At 27.3% G+C, this 17,764-nt stretch overlaps 1 protein-coding gene across 1 annotated transcript; it reads left to right on the top strand.

Moving 5' to 3' along the window:
* Nucleotides 1-32: 32 nt before the first annotated feature.
* On the top strand, nucleotides 33-15,347 carry LOC117167367 (minor histocompatibility antigen H13). Its single transcript, XM_033352246.1, has 6 exons — nucleotides 33-259; nucleotides 6,198-6,308; nucleotides 6,387-6,469; nucleotides 6,574-6,736; nucleotides 10,743-11,236; nucleotides 14,250-15,347. The coding sequence occupies exons 1-6, from the start codon at nucleotides 71-73 to the stop codon at nucleotides 14,335-14,337; spliced, it is 1,128 nt and encodes a 375-aa protein (XP_033208137.1). The 5' UTR covers nucleotides 33-70; the 3' UTR covers nucleotides 14,338-15,347.
* Nucleotides 15,348-17,764: the final 2,417 nt, after the last annotated feature.

A 17,764-nucleotide genomic window follows, 5' to 3' on the forward strand; every position in this document is an offset into this window, starting at 1 on the left:
CAGATAAATTCAGTGCATTCAGTTCACTACTTCACTGCACAGAGTGCGCAGAGTTCAGCAGAGTTCCAAGATGGCAGATACCGTGAACAATGTTATTGCTCAAGCTGCCGAAAATTTAACTAAAAATGCTAATATTACGGCCAAAATCCCTGCAACTCCGGAAGGCATGGCCATCGCCTATGGGAGTCTCATTATTATGGCAGTTTTACCGATATTTTTTGGTAGTTTTCGATCTGTTAGGCACCATAAGGAGCAGCAGGTTAGTTACTCGGTTTCCTACTTTTGTAATCAATCTCTTACGTGTACTTTACACACTTGTTTAAATATCCCATAAGCTCACCTTTTCCTTTTCAATTTATGTTTAAATTAAAAATGTACCGCATTTAATTTACTATATATTTTTAAATAATTTCGTTTCTGTTGAAGTATTTTTAATTTAAATTATACGTTGGAATTAAGTGAATTTTGTAAATAAAATTGTCATGACAGATTACAAAAAATCTGTATTGCATTTTCGAGACCATAAAAGGTTTTTTGATGATAATTAGCATTTAGTTTATGAAGGGCATTTATAAAAAACTTTGTATCTCCATTTTGGAGATTCAAGTCATTTTGGCAGATTTTCTTGTTTGTTGCCACGTATGTTATATTTGTTTAAGTGACACGTTCTGAGAGAGGGATTGTGCGTTCATTTATTAAGATATTTTCATTTTACTTTTTATCGAATGTTACAATCTGATCAATATTTTTTTTATTAGGTGTATTAAACTGACCCACATATTTTTAATACATACCTGAGATATTACCATAATTTTATAGGCCACTTATAGGCATGGTTATTTAAAAATTTTTTTAAACTTTGTCGGTAATTTTTAAACTGAGAGGGGGATCACGTGTTCATTTTGTAACATATTTTTATTTTACTTTTTATGAAAAGTTACAATCTAACAAATATCTATTTTTATATTATGTTTATTAAACTGATCTACATATTTTAAATCCATACTTGACATATTTAAATAATTTTATAGACCACGTGTAGATATGGTTATTCCTTAGCTTATTTTAAAACTGTTTTTGATATTTTTTATATGAAAGGAAGATTACTTCTTCTTTTATTAAGGTAATTTGATTATATTTTTTATAAAAATCTACAGTCTGAAAATATTTTTTATTAGATGTGTTAATAAACTGACCCACATATTTTGAATCGATACTTGAGATATTTCCATAATATCATAGGCCACTTATAGGTATGTTTGTTCTTATGTTTTTAAAACAAATTTTTATTTTACTTCTGATTTTACTTCTTATGAAAAGTTACAATCTGACAAACATTTTTTTCATTGTATGTATTAAACTGACCCACATATATTAAATCCATACCTGAGATATTACCATCATCTTGTAGGCCACTTATAGACATGGTTATTCTTAAGTTTCTTTTTAAACTGTTGTGTGCTTTTGCATTGCCAATAAATGCTGATAGTAGTGTTTGTAAAAATACTTTTTTCTGACAGAAAAATTTAGTAATTTTCTGCGTCGGGTTTTCCGCAGTATTTAGATATTGAAAAGAAAACCATATTTTATATATTTATTGTAAATAATTGCGCTGCAGATGAAATTCCTAAAATGATTCCACAAAATCATGTGATCATTGTATAGATTTAAAATTTTAATGAGTGATTTCAATTTCTTAAAATTGGAAGTTTGTATAACGTGTCCTTGTTTTTTCTGTATTCATATTTCTCAAGCGACCTTCATTGAGATTGAGAGATAAAAAGTATTTGCTTAGTAATTTTGATGGCGGTCAGATAAGGAAAAGAAGTTTAGGTTTCAAGAACAATTTAATATAGATACATACTGTTAATGAAAAATTTCCCCGATAAAATTATATTTTAAAAAGAACACATTACTCATGTTTTTCAATCACAAAATATGTAATGAATAGTATAATTTAATTGTGATTCAATTTTTGAATTGTACATACTGTAGAAAATTAAGTACATTTGAGTACTAATATTATTTCGAATTAAACAATTTTTATTATTATTCAGTTCATTTTAAATAACTAGCATAATCAATTGCACGCTACGTGCGCGTATAGTTTTTCGATTTGAATGGAAAAATAATTTTTACTAAAAAATAAAAATGTATAACTATTTGTTATTTAAGTTCGTTTCTTTATTTGTTTTAAAACTTATAAACCACCTATCTCACGGTCGTGAGACGTGGTTATGGCTGAAATTTTACCGCGATTTCGCTGGGAACGGGTGCAGTTTTTCAGATTAGCACCCGCTCCCGGCGAAATCCTGCGGTTGTCCTTATGACAAACTTTTAAATATATATATATATATATATATATATATATATGTGTGTGTGTTTTATGTTTATAACCTTTACACAAATAAATAAACAAACCTAAATAATAAATAATTCTACAAAATTTTTATTTGGTAGCAAAAATTATTGTCACCCTCAAATCGAAAAACTAAAAAAAATATATATATATCGACAATTCCATGTCAATCGGGCCACCTAAATATCTCGTAAACTGGTTGTTTTTTTACACCAAATTTGGAACCGATTATCTTTAACATGTGTACTTTCATCTCAATTTTTTTCAGAATTACTTTTTTTTTTGTTTCAAAGTGGCGGACCAAAGTATCTCAAAAAACGTGTTTTTTTTACATACTCTCCAGGTTTACCATTTTTAAGGTGAAAAAAATGAGAAACCAGAGATTATTATCCAATTTGATATTTTTGGTGTTGCTGGAAATAAATAAATTACTAAAATCCTAAATTTTAAAATGGCTGAATCAAAACCCAGAACTCAGTCTTTAAAACTCTTCTGTGACTATAAGATTTTTTAGCTACGAAATATATTAACCAGATATAGTTTTAAGGGTTTGAGACATCGCTGATTTCGAATTTTTCATCACTTTTGTAAAATTAATTTGTTTAAACAAATTGTTTAAAGAAACTAATTTGGCAAAACTAATCGCATATTTGGATTAAGCGTACTCAAAACCCCGTTAAATAATTGACGTGGTATTTGTATTTTCTTTGCCTTTCTTATGAGCATAAATAGTTTTATTAAATTTACAAAATTAATTATTTATTGATTTGTTTATTAAAAAGCGTAATTGAAGACATAGAAGAACTATTCCGGATGTAACTTTTTCTATTCAATCTGATTCTCGTATTTGTTTTGCAAAATTAGTTAATAGCGCAATAATTTGTTTAAACAAATTGATTTTGATAAAGTAATGGCAAATTTGAAATCAGAGATGCCTCAAATTTTTAAAACCATATCTGGTTTATATAGTTCGTGACTAAAAAATCTTATGGTCACAGAAGAGTTAAAAAGACTGAGTTGGCGTTGGCCTTATACAACATTTTTTTATCTGCCATATTGGACTTGCTATTGATATCTTTAAAATAATAATAATAAGTATCATTGAAAATAGGTTTTTAGAACTAACATTAAAACGATATTACGATATTAAAACGAACATGACACCCCAATTAAAAATTTTATTTTTCGGCCGACATTTTGAATCCATCATTTTGAAATTTAGCATTTTAGTAGTTTATTTATTGCCAGAAACACCAGAAATCTCTAATTGAATTATAATATCGGGTTTCTCATTGTTTTTTTTCAGCTTAAACATGGTATACCTGGAGATCATGTAAAAAACCACGTTTTTTGAGATATTTTGGTCCACGATTTTGAAACAAAAATACAAGTAATTCTGAACAAATTTTAGATGAAAGTACACGTTAAAAAGGTAATATGTGCCAAACTTTGGGGAAAAAACAACCACACAAAACAACTGTCTGCAAAACAGTTATTTTTTGTAACCCGAAAGTATAAATTTTCAACCAAAAAGAAATTAATTACCAACGAAAAAAGTAATATTCGATATTTGAACTAAAAAATATTTAAAGTTTCAATGAAAAAGCACTTAACCAAAACAGATTAGTTTTCAACCGAAAACTTGTAAATTTCCAAACAAAAAAGGTTTTTCATTAAAGAAAGAAAAAAATGCCAACCAAATTATAATTTGTAGTAAAAATAATAATTATTTTAGAAGATATTTAGAACTTTTAGAAGTTTAGAAGAAATACAAAAATATTTGATAAATTTTTGGAAAGCTTTCAAAATGTTAAAATATTTGTAATCTCTCAAAAACTTCTTATATTCATAAATATCCGTTAAACTGACTCAAATTATTCCTAATTTTTTGAACAATTTTAAAATTAAAAAGAATTGCCTCTAAATATTTTTTTCTAGGAATTTGAAAAAAATTATTTTTATTATCTTGAAACCTTTCAATTCCTTAAAAAGCTTCAAAATTTTATTTCGAAATCTACGAAGTCTACATAATGTTTTCAATTTTTTGTGATTTTTTCAAATTTCAAGATTTTCGAATTGTTTCAAAACTTCTTAATCTTTTAAAGACCTGTTAAATTGATTCGAATTTTCCTAAAATTTTATTTAATTCTGCTGAATAAAAAAAATTACCTTAGAATCTTTCACTTTTTTTTACAGTTTTGAAAATAATTCTAAATGTTTTAAAGTTTTTTTTAGTGTTCTCTTAAAATTACTTTTTGAAAATAAAAAATCAGTTCAGTTTCTCTCAGGAATCTTAAAAAAAATTATTGTCGGTAATATCGGTACTGGTAATTTTTTGGTACCAGTACCGGCAATTTTTTTACCGCTTCCGACAGTAAATAGTTTATAAATTATAGTGTTAGCAAAATATTAAGAGCCGAATTTTTTCTTAACCCATTAACGACCAAAGCTAACAATTTTATAACATGAGTTTGACCGCAAAATTTATGGGTATAACAAAACAATAAATAGAGCAACAGTACTGATACTTATGTTTCTGGGTGAGCTATATTCGAATCCGTCGTCAAAATTCGAATATTTTGACTTCAAAATTAAATATGGCGGTTTTTGTACACAAAAATAGTGAAAACTGTTTTATTTTTATAATTCTTTTCAGACATAAAACGCTTTAATATCTTAAAATTTCTTCAACCGTCGGTGCACAAAATTCTTAAACTTTAACCAAAAAAATTTATATATATGTTTTTTCTTCCAAAATGGCGGACAAAATGCAAAAATGTCCCAAAAACTGTTTTTTTTCCATCATCGTTGTTTTTCTCAAAAACTTAAAAGTTTAAAAAAAAGTTCCAAAGATTAAAAATGTCTTTAAATTAACCATAGAACACTATGAACATTTTTCAGATTTTTTAGAAATTTTTTTTTTATTTTCCAAAAAATCAAAATTTGCAAAAAATGTTTTCAAACAATCTCAAAAAATTTAAGAATATTCTTTGAATAATTCTAAGACATTTTTATTCTTTTAAAATTTGTACCAGAGCCTATAGATTTCGCATGAAAGTTCTATGGTTAATTTCAAGACATTTTTAATCTATGGAACTTTTTTTTTTTAACTTTGAAATTTTTGAGAAAAACAACGACGATGGAGAAAAAAACAGTTTTTCGGACATTTTTGCATTTTGTCCGCCATTTTGAAAGAAAAAACATATATATATATATAAAATTTCTGTCATAGTTTAAGAATTTTGTGCACCGATGGTTGAAGAAATTTTAAGATATTAACGCGTTTTATGCCTGAAAAAAAGTTATAAAAAAAAAATTTCACTATTTTTGTATGCAAAAACCGCTATATTTAATTTTGAAGTCAAAATATTCGAATTTTGAGGACGAATTCGAATTTAGCTCACCCAAAAACATAAGGAACAGTACTTTTGATCTATTTATTGTTTTGTTATACCCATACATTTTTGCGCTCAATCTCATGTTGTAAAATTGATAGCTTTGGTCGTTAATGAGTTAATATTATAAAGTAATTTACAATTAAAACAATTAGAAATAAATTTATCATGAGATAAAATTAGTTATTTGGAAATGTTGATTTAACAAAATTGATGGTGCAGAAAATTATGTAGATCTTTATCAATAGATAAACGAACTTAAAACAGCCACTAATTGTAAGTCACATTCACACGGTGAGTCAGTCAACGAATGAGATTTTCGACAAAAATGTATGTCAGATCTCGTTACTGTAAATGTTTATGGAAAGGAGAAACTGATTTCAATATATGCAATTTTCATTTGACCTAAAAAGAAAATTATGAAATTTTGTGTTTTATTTCAGAAACATTTTGAAGCTAGCGGAGAGAAACCGGAGACTATGTCACACAAAGAAGCAGCGATGTTTCCACTTATTTCGAGTGTAGCTTTATTTGGACTCTATGTATTTTTTCAGGTACGAGTTTAAGTTTGTCACTTGATTATAAATCTCTTGAACAATTATTAAATAATTATTTCATTACATTATTTCCAGATATTTTCTAAAGAGTATATAAATTATTTACTTACCGGTTACTTCTTCTTCATCGGTATTTTGGCCTTGAGCCATCTTGCAAGGTCAGTATTTAATTTATTTCCACAAACGCATATATTTAACGTATAAAAATATAATCAATATTTTTTATTTATAACTGTAAATTCAATTTTGTAATATCTTACAGCCCACTGATCTCATCCTTAGTACCTGCTGCGATACCAAAAACTCGGTATCAGATACATTTTACTGAAGATGACGAAGATGTTATCAATTATAAGTTCAATCTCCACGACATCGTCTGCCTCCTTTGCTGCTCTTTAGTTGGAGCTTGGTATATTTACAAAAAGGTAAATGATCCATTATTCAAATTTAATGTTTAATACATCACAGACCTCACCAAGCGATCCCTATATCCCCTATATCCCCTATTGTTCCTATATTCAGATAAGGTCCCTAAGGTACCCTATGTGCAGTTCATAATGTAGCTTTTAATAACGTAATATATTTCAATAAATTGAAGGTATTTTAGGGACATTTTTTTAATTTCTAGGGTATTTTCAAGAGCTTTTAATTAAAAATATTTTAGTGAATTTTAAAAGATTCCAAGAATTGATTTTACAGGACCTATAAGGTTTTAAGATAAATATTTCACAGGATTTTATCAGATTTCCGAGGATTTCAATGATTTTGAGGGATTTTAAAGCTCTCCATGTATTTTAATACATTTTCTATGATTTCAAGAAATATCATCATAGAACTTCACGGGTTTTTATAATATTTTAATGATTTAAAAAAAATCTTATTCGCGAGGCATTTTGTAGGATTTCAAAGGATTTGCAATGATTTAATATATTTTTTCAAATTCCTTGACATTTTGAAGAGCTTTGACAAACTTCAAAATATTTTAAAGGATTTAAAATATTTCAGGTTATTTAAAAATATTACAAAAAAATGTTTGAATGATTTCAGTACTTCAATGGGATTTTGTATTATTTGAAATAGTATAGAGTACTATGGGCGGTCGCTGAACCGGTAATCCGGGAAATTTATGAGACCAGGAAATGACAGTGAATTTATTTTTTGACCGGGAATTTTGCAAATTAAAAAAAAATGTCAAAGTTTGATTTCAACAGTTTTTTTAAATAATCAGATGAATTTTTATATTTTTCAAAAAGCGATATTCAGTTTACAATGCGTAATTCGAGAATCTTTCACTTACAAAATTTAAATTTTGGATTTTAATTGTTAAGGATATATATTTTATTTAAAGAATTTTAAAGTGCAGTTTGAAGACTTTCAAGTTTAAAAATTAGTAGCGTTTGAAGTCTACAATTAAAAAAAAGCTTTTTAGTTGATCAAATGTGATTTTAAATTATAATGATTTTTTCAATTGAAGTATACTTTAAGGATAAACAAGTGAATAATAATTGATTTAAGAAGACGATTCGCAGTCAGTTCAAAATTGAAGTATTTCCACAATTTAACGTTAGAAATTAAACTGTTTCAATTAGAAAGTCTTCGTGGTTGAACATCTGTAAGCGCCTGATTGATACTTTATAAACTTTTTTCAATTGTAAAATAACTTAAAAATAATATATTTATAATTAAAGGCTTTCATTAAATAAAAAATATTGCCTTAGTATAAAATTTAAAAATTTGAAATTTTTCAACTAAGAAAAAGATAAATTAGTTAAAGTTTAGAATGTCTGATGGTTCATTTAAGATCAGTAATTATAAGTTAAATATTAAAAACTAAACTTTGGACGTTATAATTTTAATTGTTCTGTTTGAAAAAATAGAATTTACAAGTTAAATTGTTGAATTTTAATCTATAATAAATATTGAACACCTACAATCCCTAGAAAATATTCGAGTAAGTTAAAGAGATATGTGAAAAGTCTAAAAAAGATTCAAAATTAATTAAAAATTTTAAATGATATCAAATAATTTAAACGAAGTGTCTACATATGCCGACAAAATTCGGCTATCCGTACCGAAATTTCAGTGCAAATGGCCCACGGCCTAATTTAAAACAAAATATAGATTTTTGCATATTCCGAACAAAAAATTCAGAAGATTTTTAAGAATTATAAAAGGCTTCAAAAAAATAAAAAAGACATTTTATTAAGATTCCCAGGAAATTTTTAATGACTTTATTTTGAAAAATTAATTTTAAGGGGAGATTTCAAAAGATTACAAAAATAATTTAAAAGTTTAATAAATGCAAAACACTATGTAGATATTTCAAGATTTTGAAATAAAATTTTGAAGCTTTTTAATGATTTTAAAACTTTAAAATGAAACGAATTCAACTATTACTTATTATTTACTTGGAAAAAATTTTAGCTTTAGAGTTAGAATTTTTTTATTTCATTGACCGTGAAAAATTTTTGCTAACCGGGAAATGAACAGTATTTTTTTCTTTGATTAAGACGACCTCCCTGGTATTTTAAAATATTCCCAGGGATTTTAAGTACTTTAAGGAATTTCTAAGTGTTTTAATAATTTTAAGAGTTTACAAAAATTTTACACGCGGTTTTAAAGAATTATATAACATTTCGGAAGATGGACTGATTTCACAGGACCTATAAGGTTTCAAGATATTTTAAAAGATTCTAAGAGATATTTTAATAATTTTTTCAGGAATTCTGAAAATATCCAAAAATTGCATAGAGCTTCACAGGATATTGCAATTCATTTGAAATTCGTTATTGTTTTGTACTTCACAAAACAATCGTAAAAACACTTTTATGGAAAAATTAAAATACATCTTCAAAATTGAGCTGCCGGATCGAAGGAGGACACATAAACTTATTTCGCTGACAGTGGGAAGGCCCCTGGAAGCTTTCTTAAACAGTTTTTAATTTTAATTTTTAAAGACCATATATAGATGCAGAATTTCATTGCGCATCTTCCCCCCCCCCCCCAGGCAAAAAGTTGTGGCTGTTTTAGTTTTCTAATTAAAGCCAAAAAAATGGCTTTTTTGTACAAATTAATTTTGATTAGTTTTTCACTTAAACTCGTGCTCAGTCAGTCTGTTTTAAGGATTTTTAAATAAAGTTTTCAGGGAATGTAGTTTCAAATGTCCTTCGATTGAGAGAGCAAAAGTAATTTCAAAATTAATTTAAAAAAATTGTTGTTAATTTTTTTCCGATTCCTGGCGCTTATTGGCCTTCTCCAACTTCCAGCGTTTCGTTTATCGGGCGAATTTTGAGAAACAAAAAACTTCCAGGTAGAAAGTTATTGACAACAGTATAAAGAAGTTTTCTGGAAAATTTTAGCCCAGTCGAATTGATATTTAAGAAATTATTAACGTTTCAAGTTGCTAGCGGCTAGTCAAGTCACGCGCGAGCTGTAGCGAGAATCTCGGATCCGATTTATGATACAGTTCACAGGCGCAAAAATAAAAACTAATGAAGTAATCAGGTAGTATTCAAGTATAATGCATTAATAAATAATAATACGCTCTATTACAGCAGCAATGAAAAACAAAATTTACTTTTTTCAATTCCACGAATTTAAAGCATTGAAAAATTCTCGGAATGAAGAATCCGTTAAATCTCAACGAGTAGATGTTTATGTTTTCTTTTACTTTTGTACAGTTTGTCTTAAAAATTAAAAACCATTCTATTGTATATAATATTAAATGAATTAATTATTTTGCATTATGCATAATACTTTGATATTACCTGATTATTTGAATAGTTTTTATTTTTGACGCCGGTGAACTGCATTATGAATCACTTCTGAGACTGTCCCTGCAGCCCGCGTGCGAGTCGTCTAGCCGCTATCAACTTGAGACGTTAATAATTTCTTGAATATCAATTCGATTGGGCTAAAATTTTCCAGAAAACTTCTTTGTATCTGGTATCAACAATTTTCTCGCTGAAAGTTTTTTGTTGTTCAAAATTCGCTCGATAAACGAAACGCTGGAAGTTAGAGAATTCCGATATGGGCCAGACATCGGAAAAAAATTAACAATTTTTTTAATTTTTGAATGACTTTTGCTCTATCAGCCGAAGGACATTTTAAACCACATTCCCTGACAATTTTATTGAAAAATCCTTAAAACTGTTTGAAAATATTATAAAGTGCTAAAAAAATGCAATAAATATTTGGAGAAATCCTTCGGTCAGTTTCAAGATATTGAAGTTGAAAATCATCAAAAAACATCAACACTCTCATACACACAAAAACATGGACAATGGCTTATAACATTGCAATAAACATTTTTTAATTGAGGAACGTTTGTTTAAATGAATTTAAAAAATTTCGAAAATATTTTTATTGCAAAACATCCTCTATGAGGAAGCAAAAGGAATCAAAACTGACCATATTTTTTTTTTGTTCCAGCACTGGATTGCAAACAATCTCTTCGGAATCGCATTCGCAATTAATGGAGTTGAACTTTTGCACTTAAACAACGTTGTAACAGGATGCATTCTGCTCTGCGGTCTTTTTATTTACGATATTTTCTGGGTTTTTGGAACGAACGTAATGGTGACGGTCGCGAAATCGTTCGAGGCACCAATCAAGCTAGTTTTCCCCCAGGATTTACTAGAGAAGGGACTCAGTGGCAGTAATTATGCAATGTTAGGCTTAGGAGACATTGTTGTACCTGGGATTTTTATCGCCTTGTTGCTTAGGTTTGATCGTAGTTTAAGTAGAAAATCGAATACTTACTTTTACTCCACCTTCTTTGCTTACTTTATGGGACTACTGTTGACGATGCTGATCATGCATTTATTTAATCACGCGCAACCAGCACTTCTCTATTTGGTACCTATGTGTCTTGGAACTCCACTTTTACTTGCACTCGTCAAGGGAGACATCAAAGCTCTGTTTTCGTAAGTATAATACTTCTATTCAACCCTCTCAATTGGTAAATCTGTCCATATAACAAGCTTCGGGCTCACGGCACAATTGACTCTAATGCAACTTTTTTTTTATTTTCCCTTAATACATATTTTCATGTTATTTCAAGAATTGTAAAGAAAATTTAAAATATATTACAAATTTGAAGACAATTTATGGGATTTCAAAGCATTTCAAGGGATTCCCTGGTGGAAGATTAAAAAAGAAAAGGCAAAGAACTAAAATCATTTTCACAGGAATCTACAAATAAATAGAATAAATTTCAACGAAAATTACAGGAAGGTACAACTTTGTTCTATCACTCGGACGAATTTGATATGTTTTGTATTCTAAATGGTTGTATTATATTGTAATTTTAATATCCTACAGGTGTTGCAGTCAAAAAGTTGTTCCTTTTCTACCTAGGATGACAAATATTTAGAATATTGCAATCTGATAATTTTAAATTAAGATGTGTACGTGATCACTACTACAAAATAAACTGCCATGTTTTAACTTTTAAGGAATAGTAGAATATTAAAAGAAACAATAAGTAATAATTATTAAGCAAAAAAGCTTGCTTTTGCAGTTTTTTTTTCTTCAAATATATAGCAATCGCTTGGGCACCATATATGTAATTGTTCAAATTTTATTTGCAGTCAAAACATTTTTTTCAACTTAGGATGAAAAATATTTAAAACATTGCAGATATAATTTTAAATGGCATCTATGGTATCCAATCGATTGCATATATTTGAGAAAAAATTCAAACCTTATTCAAACATGCGTTTTTTAAAAATTCATTATGATCTTTTAATATTATACACATTTCGTCAGAATAATAGAAACAAGTTGTACTTTCCTGTAATTTTGCTTGTAATTAATCGAATTAATTAGTAGATTCCTGTAAAAATGGTTTTATTTTTTTGTAAATTTTTTTCTACCAGGGTTGTACATTTCTACAATAAACTACTAGTATTATCGATTATCAGTTACATGATAATATTTAAACAACAGTAAATAATTCAAGGCATTTTAGAGGATTTTAAAGAGTTTAAGGTACGTTAAAGGATTCCAGGAAATGAAATTTATAGGGATTTTATCAGATTTGAGGGATTAATAGGATTTAAAAATAAATAATAAAATTTCAAGGTATTTTAAGGAATTTAAAAGATTTCGTCATTCAAAAAAATTGGAGAATTTTCCTGGGATTTCAGAGGATTCCAACTGAATTCAAAGGGCTTTGAAGAAATTTCAGTGTTTTTAAAAATATTTCAAAGCTGTTTAGGGCACTTAAAAAGGTTTCAAGGAATTCCAGACAATATCAAAGATTTCAAAGAATTTTAAAGGGATTTATCAACTTTTGTGGAATTTCAAAAGATTTCATCATTTTTTAAGGAATTTTCAAAGATATTACAGATTTCAAGATTTTTCACGAGATTTTACTCGATTTTTGTGGGATTATTAGGGTTATGATAAGATTTAAGGAGTCAAAAAATACTTCAAGGGATTTTAGAGGTTTTTAATGAGTTTACGATATTTTAAAGGATTCGAGGGAATTTCATAAAATTGTAAAGGATTCAAAAAAAGGTATTTAGGATATCAATGACAATAAAAAGATTTCAAGGGCTTTCAACGGATTCCTAGGGAACGTTCGTGAATATATGAAATGAAATTTCTAGGGACTTTATCAGATTTAAGGGATCCATAGGATTTTAAAAAAATATAAAATTTCAAGGAAATTTACGGATTTTAAGGAATTTATATGATTTTAAGGCATTTAAAAAAATTGGAGAATTTTCCTGGGATTTTAGAGGATTTCAACTAAATATAAAGGGGTTTTAAGAAATTTCAGTGATTTTTAAAATATTTCAAAGCTGCTTAGGGTATTTTAAAAGATTTTAAGGAATTCCAGAGAATATCAAAGATTCTAAAAAATTTTAAAGAGATTTATCAGCTTTTGTGGAATTTTAGAAGATTTCATCATTTTTTAAGGAATTTTCAAAGATATTACAGATTTCTAGATTTTTCACGAAATTTTACTAGATTTTTGTGGGATTATTAGGGATATGATAAGATTTAAAGAATTAAAAATAATTCAAGGGATTTTAAAGGATTTTCAAGAGTTGAGGGTACGTTAAAGTATTCCACGGCATTTAAGATTTCAGAAAATTGTGAAGGATTTTAAAAAAGGCATTTAGGATATCAGTGTTAATAAAAAGATTTCAAAGGTTTTGAACGGATTTCTAGAGAACTTTGGCGAGTAAATTAAATGAAAATTCTAGGGATTTTATCAGATTTAAGAAATTCATAGGATTAAAAAAAATGATATTTAAAAATTTGGAAAAAATTGAAGAATTTTCGTGGGATTTTAGACGATTTCAACTGAATTCACAGGGCTTTTAAGAAATTTCAGTGATTTTTAAAAGATTTCAAAGCTGCTTAGGGTATTTTAAAATATTTTAAGAAATTCCAGAGAATATCAAAGATTCTAAAGAATTTTAAAGAGATTTATCAGCTTTTGTGGAATTTTAGAAGATTTCATTATTTTTAAAGGAATTTTCAAAAATATTACAGATTTCAACATTTTTCACGAGATTTTACTCGATTTTTGTAGGATTATTAGGGATATGATCAGATGTAAGGAATAAAAAAATGTTAAAGAATTTTAGAGGATTTTAAATATTTTAGGCATTTAGGGTATTTTAAAGGATTCCAAGAAATTTGACTTTTCAAAAGGTTCTAAAGAATTAAAAAAAAAGTTATTTAGCATATCCATGATAATAAAAAGATTTCAAAGGTTTTGAACGGATTTCTAGGGAAGATTCCAGGAATCTTAATGGACCCCTCGATTTAATATTTTTTAAAACGCTTGAAATTATTTTCCAAATGTTTTTCAAAATTAATGTTACTGTTGCGTCTATTTAAAATTTCTCGGATGAGCCTGATGTCTGTAATTAATATAAGAAATAAAGATCTGTCTTTGAAAAAAATAATTCGTTAAAGGTATGAAGATCACCCTAACAAGATCACGGAAGAGACGGAAACGCAAACGAAGCCTCAGGAGCAAGTTGACGCCAAGAAGGAAAAGTAATTCCACATACTTAATTATTCGTGATCACGTGTGAAACAAAGATACCAAATTTAGTGATTCATTCATGTCTCCTGACGAAAACTCTGTATCATAAATTATAGATCATACAAAAAGAGACCAGATATGTGTAATATATTCATCAAATTAATTCATGAGGGTTGTATCTATGTTTCACACTGACGTGGTCGAAGGCAGAGTTCTGGATAATGTGAAGAACTTTCCTTACTGTCATTAGTCAATGATACACTTTAGGCATCACAGTGAGCAAAAGCAGTACTGATTTTATCGGAAACTGAAGTCTTTGTCGAAGAAAGTTTACTTTTTGTTACGATACACTTTGTTTTTTGACTCGCCATCTGTTTAATGTGACAAAAAGTAGTTGAACCTTGAAATTTAGTGAAATACTAGACGTTTTTTCGACATGTCTCTCGTTTTACGTTGTCCGTAATAATAAGAATAATTAACTGTTGCTACACACAAGAAAGTCATTCCATCTTTGATTTTTGTTTTAAATCGAAGATATGTTCGCTCTTTGCATTCGGAAACATGCCAGGTTTCTTTATCGTTTTTTCCCATCAATTCTTACCATTTCATTCCATCTTGGTAATGTGGTGTAATTTTAAGTGCTCGATGTTCTGCCAATAAACAAGACTTTATAGCTTTTTTAATATTTTGCAACAATAGTAGATGAAGATGTATATTTAACAAAATCGAGCAATTTCAAAACATTTACAGCATTTTAAGTAGTGTAGAGTTATCTGGCATGTTATCGCTCGCATTATTGTTAATGTGCGGGTGAAAAAAAAAATGTTATTGGTAATACAAAAATAAAACTTGTATTTGAGGGCGAATTTCGCACAAAATTTAAATTTGTACTCTTCCATAGGGCAAAATTGTTACCTATGCGGATATTTACATGCGGTGTTTTAGATGTAAAAATCGAATTGCTGTTTGGCATCGTTTTGAAAGTGTCCAAATACTTAATAAATTTCATTTATAAGTCCTTTAAATACGGTTCATTTTTTTACTTTTCCTCGAACAAAAATGATCAGATCCATACTCGAATTAGAAATTGTTCTCATATTCCAATCGACGTACTTTAATTACGTATCAGCTCTGGGGGGGGATATTTGTTACGATTTGTTTCTTTTTTAAGATGATCTTCTTGGTTATAAATTTTATGATTAGGTTGAAAATTTAACAATATTTTTTAAAAAACATCCTTTTTGGTTTCAAATTCTACTATTTTGTTTAAAATTCAACTTTTTTCGTACAAGGATTTTATCCCCCCTAGAAATTCTTAAACATATACCCCGAAAAAATTTTCTGGTTACGGCCTTGTATTAGTTGAACTTTTTGTTTAAAATTAATATTTTGTCGCTCATAAGTCAACAGAACAACAATAAGTCAACAACTATTTTCTAGAAAATTTACGTTTAGATTAAAATTCGTCTTTTTGTGTTCAAAGTCAATTGAAATATTTTCGAGTGAAAGTTCAACTCTTTTTGTTGTTGAAAATTTGTCATTTTGATTTTAAAATTCATCTGTTTTACAAGATTTTTCACTTTACTTGAAAGGAAAAAAATCTTTGGATTTGAAAAAAAAAATCTTTGGATGAAAATTTACCTACTTTATTAAGGTTTAATTCATCTGTTTTAGAAGAAATATCATTTTTCTTGAGTAAAAATGCAACTTTTCAGTTAGAAATTCAACTCTTTTTTGAAAGCGTGTTTTTGAATTTAAAATTCATTTATATTAGCATAAATTTTATATTTATTGGATAAAAATGCAACTGTTTGCTTGAAAATAAACTATTTTCTTAAAAAGTCGTACATTTTGGTTGAAAATTCTACTGCTTCGTTGAAAATTTAACTATTGAGTAGAAAACTTACATTTTGTTAAAAATTTATATTTTGGTGTTCAAAAATGAACTGAAATCTTTTCTGAATAAAAGTTCAACTTTTACAACAAAATTGGTAGTTTTTTTATTAAAAATTCATCTGTTAGAGTACAAATTTCATCCTTCTTGGATAAAAATATAACTACTTGGTAGAGAAATTAAATATTTTGTTAAAAATATATTCTTTTTAGTTAAAAAAATGGGTCTTTTTGGATTAAAAACTCAATTTTTTCGTAGAAATTTATTTTCTGTTAAAAAATTCATATTTTCTGTTAAAAAATTCATATTTTGTTCTTGAAAAGTCAACTGGAATCTTTTTTAGAAGAAAACTCAACTATTTTTCTGAAAATTAATATTTTTCTTCAAAAAATTTATCTGTTTTAGTAGAATTTTTTTCAATTAAATTTTTTGGTTAAAAATTCTACTTTGCTAGATTATTCAAGTATTTTGTTTGAAAAATCTGTTTGAATCCCTTGGTTAAGAAATCATTTTTTTCAGATTTATATTTTTAGTTAAAAATTCATCTCTTTGGTTGAAGGTTGAACTATTTTATTGAAAATTAATCTTATTTAATTGAAAGTTTAACTATCAGCCTTTTTTTGTCTAAAGTATTTTTTAAACAGAAAATGTAACTTCCATTTTTTAAGATTTTCCCATTTTTGTAGAGAAAAATCGTCATCTTGCTTGAAGGTTTAACGATTTATATAAACTTTTATTTCTGTCTTGAATAAGAATCCTTATTTGCTGAAAATTTGCCTTTCTGGTTTTAAAATTCTTTGTTTCTTCTGTATACATTTGATCTTTTTGTATATAAACATAAGATATCAGACGTTTGTTGGTAATTTATCTTTTTAGGATAAAAAATTAACTATTATGTTAAAAATCTAATTATTTTGTTGAAAATTCAAGCATTTTGTGAAAAATTAATCTTTTATAGTAGAAAAGACGTTTTTTGTTTAAAATAAATCAATGAATTTGCAATTTGTATCCGAAATACTGTTTTATTACGGTTATAAAAGATTGTATGTCAAGAGTATTACAAGATTAAAAATTTGGTATTTGAAAATAATGAAAATAATGATCATAAAAACAAAAAATTGGTTTATGTTCGTTATTTTAACATCTTAGACTTAGATGCTGGAAAATGCTGAACTTTAAAAAAATGTACACTATTTCCAGTAGAGTTTAATTTTTCATATTAAAGGATTAAAATGTTAAAAGGAATTCAAATTTTTAATAGAAGAAGTCCAAATAGTACGTTAGTGGAAAGCTTTGATTTTCAAAAATAATTATTTCAATTGAAATAATGCAGTGAAAATAAAGAAAAATATTCCCAAAAATCTTATATATTATCACTATGTTTAAGAATAAAATATTTAATAAAAAACAAGCCTTGGTGCAGTTGAACCAATTAAAAATGTTCACCTGTGGGATTTTTAAATTAAATTTAAAATCATGGCCTGAGCTGTTTTTGAAAAAAAAATCATTTTTTTAATTACGAATTTTAAAATGGACACATATGCTGAT

This window comes from Belonocnema kinseyi, chromosome 2, assembly GCF_010883055.1.
Source record: "Belonocnema kinseyi isolate 2016_QV_RU_SX_M_011 chromosome 2, B_treatae_v1, whole genome shotgun sequence".
NCBI lineage: Eukaryota > Metazoa > Arthropoda > Insecta > Hymenoptera > Cynipidae > Belonocnema > Belonocnema kinseyi.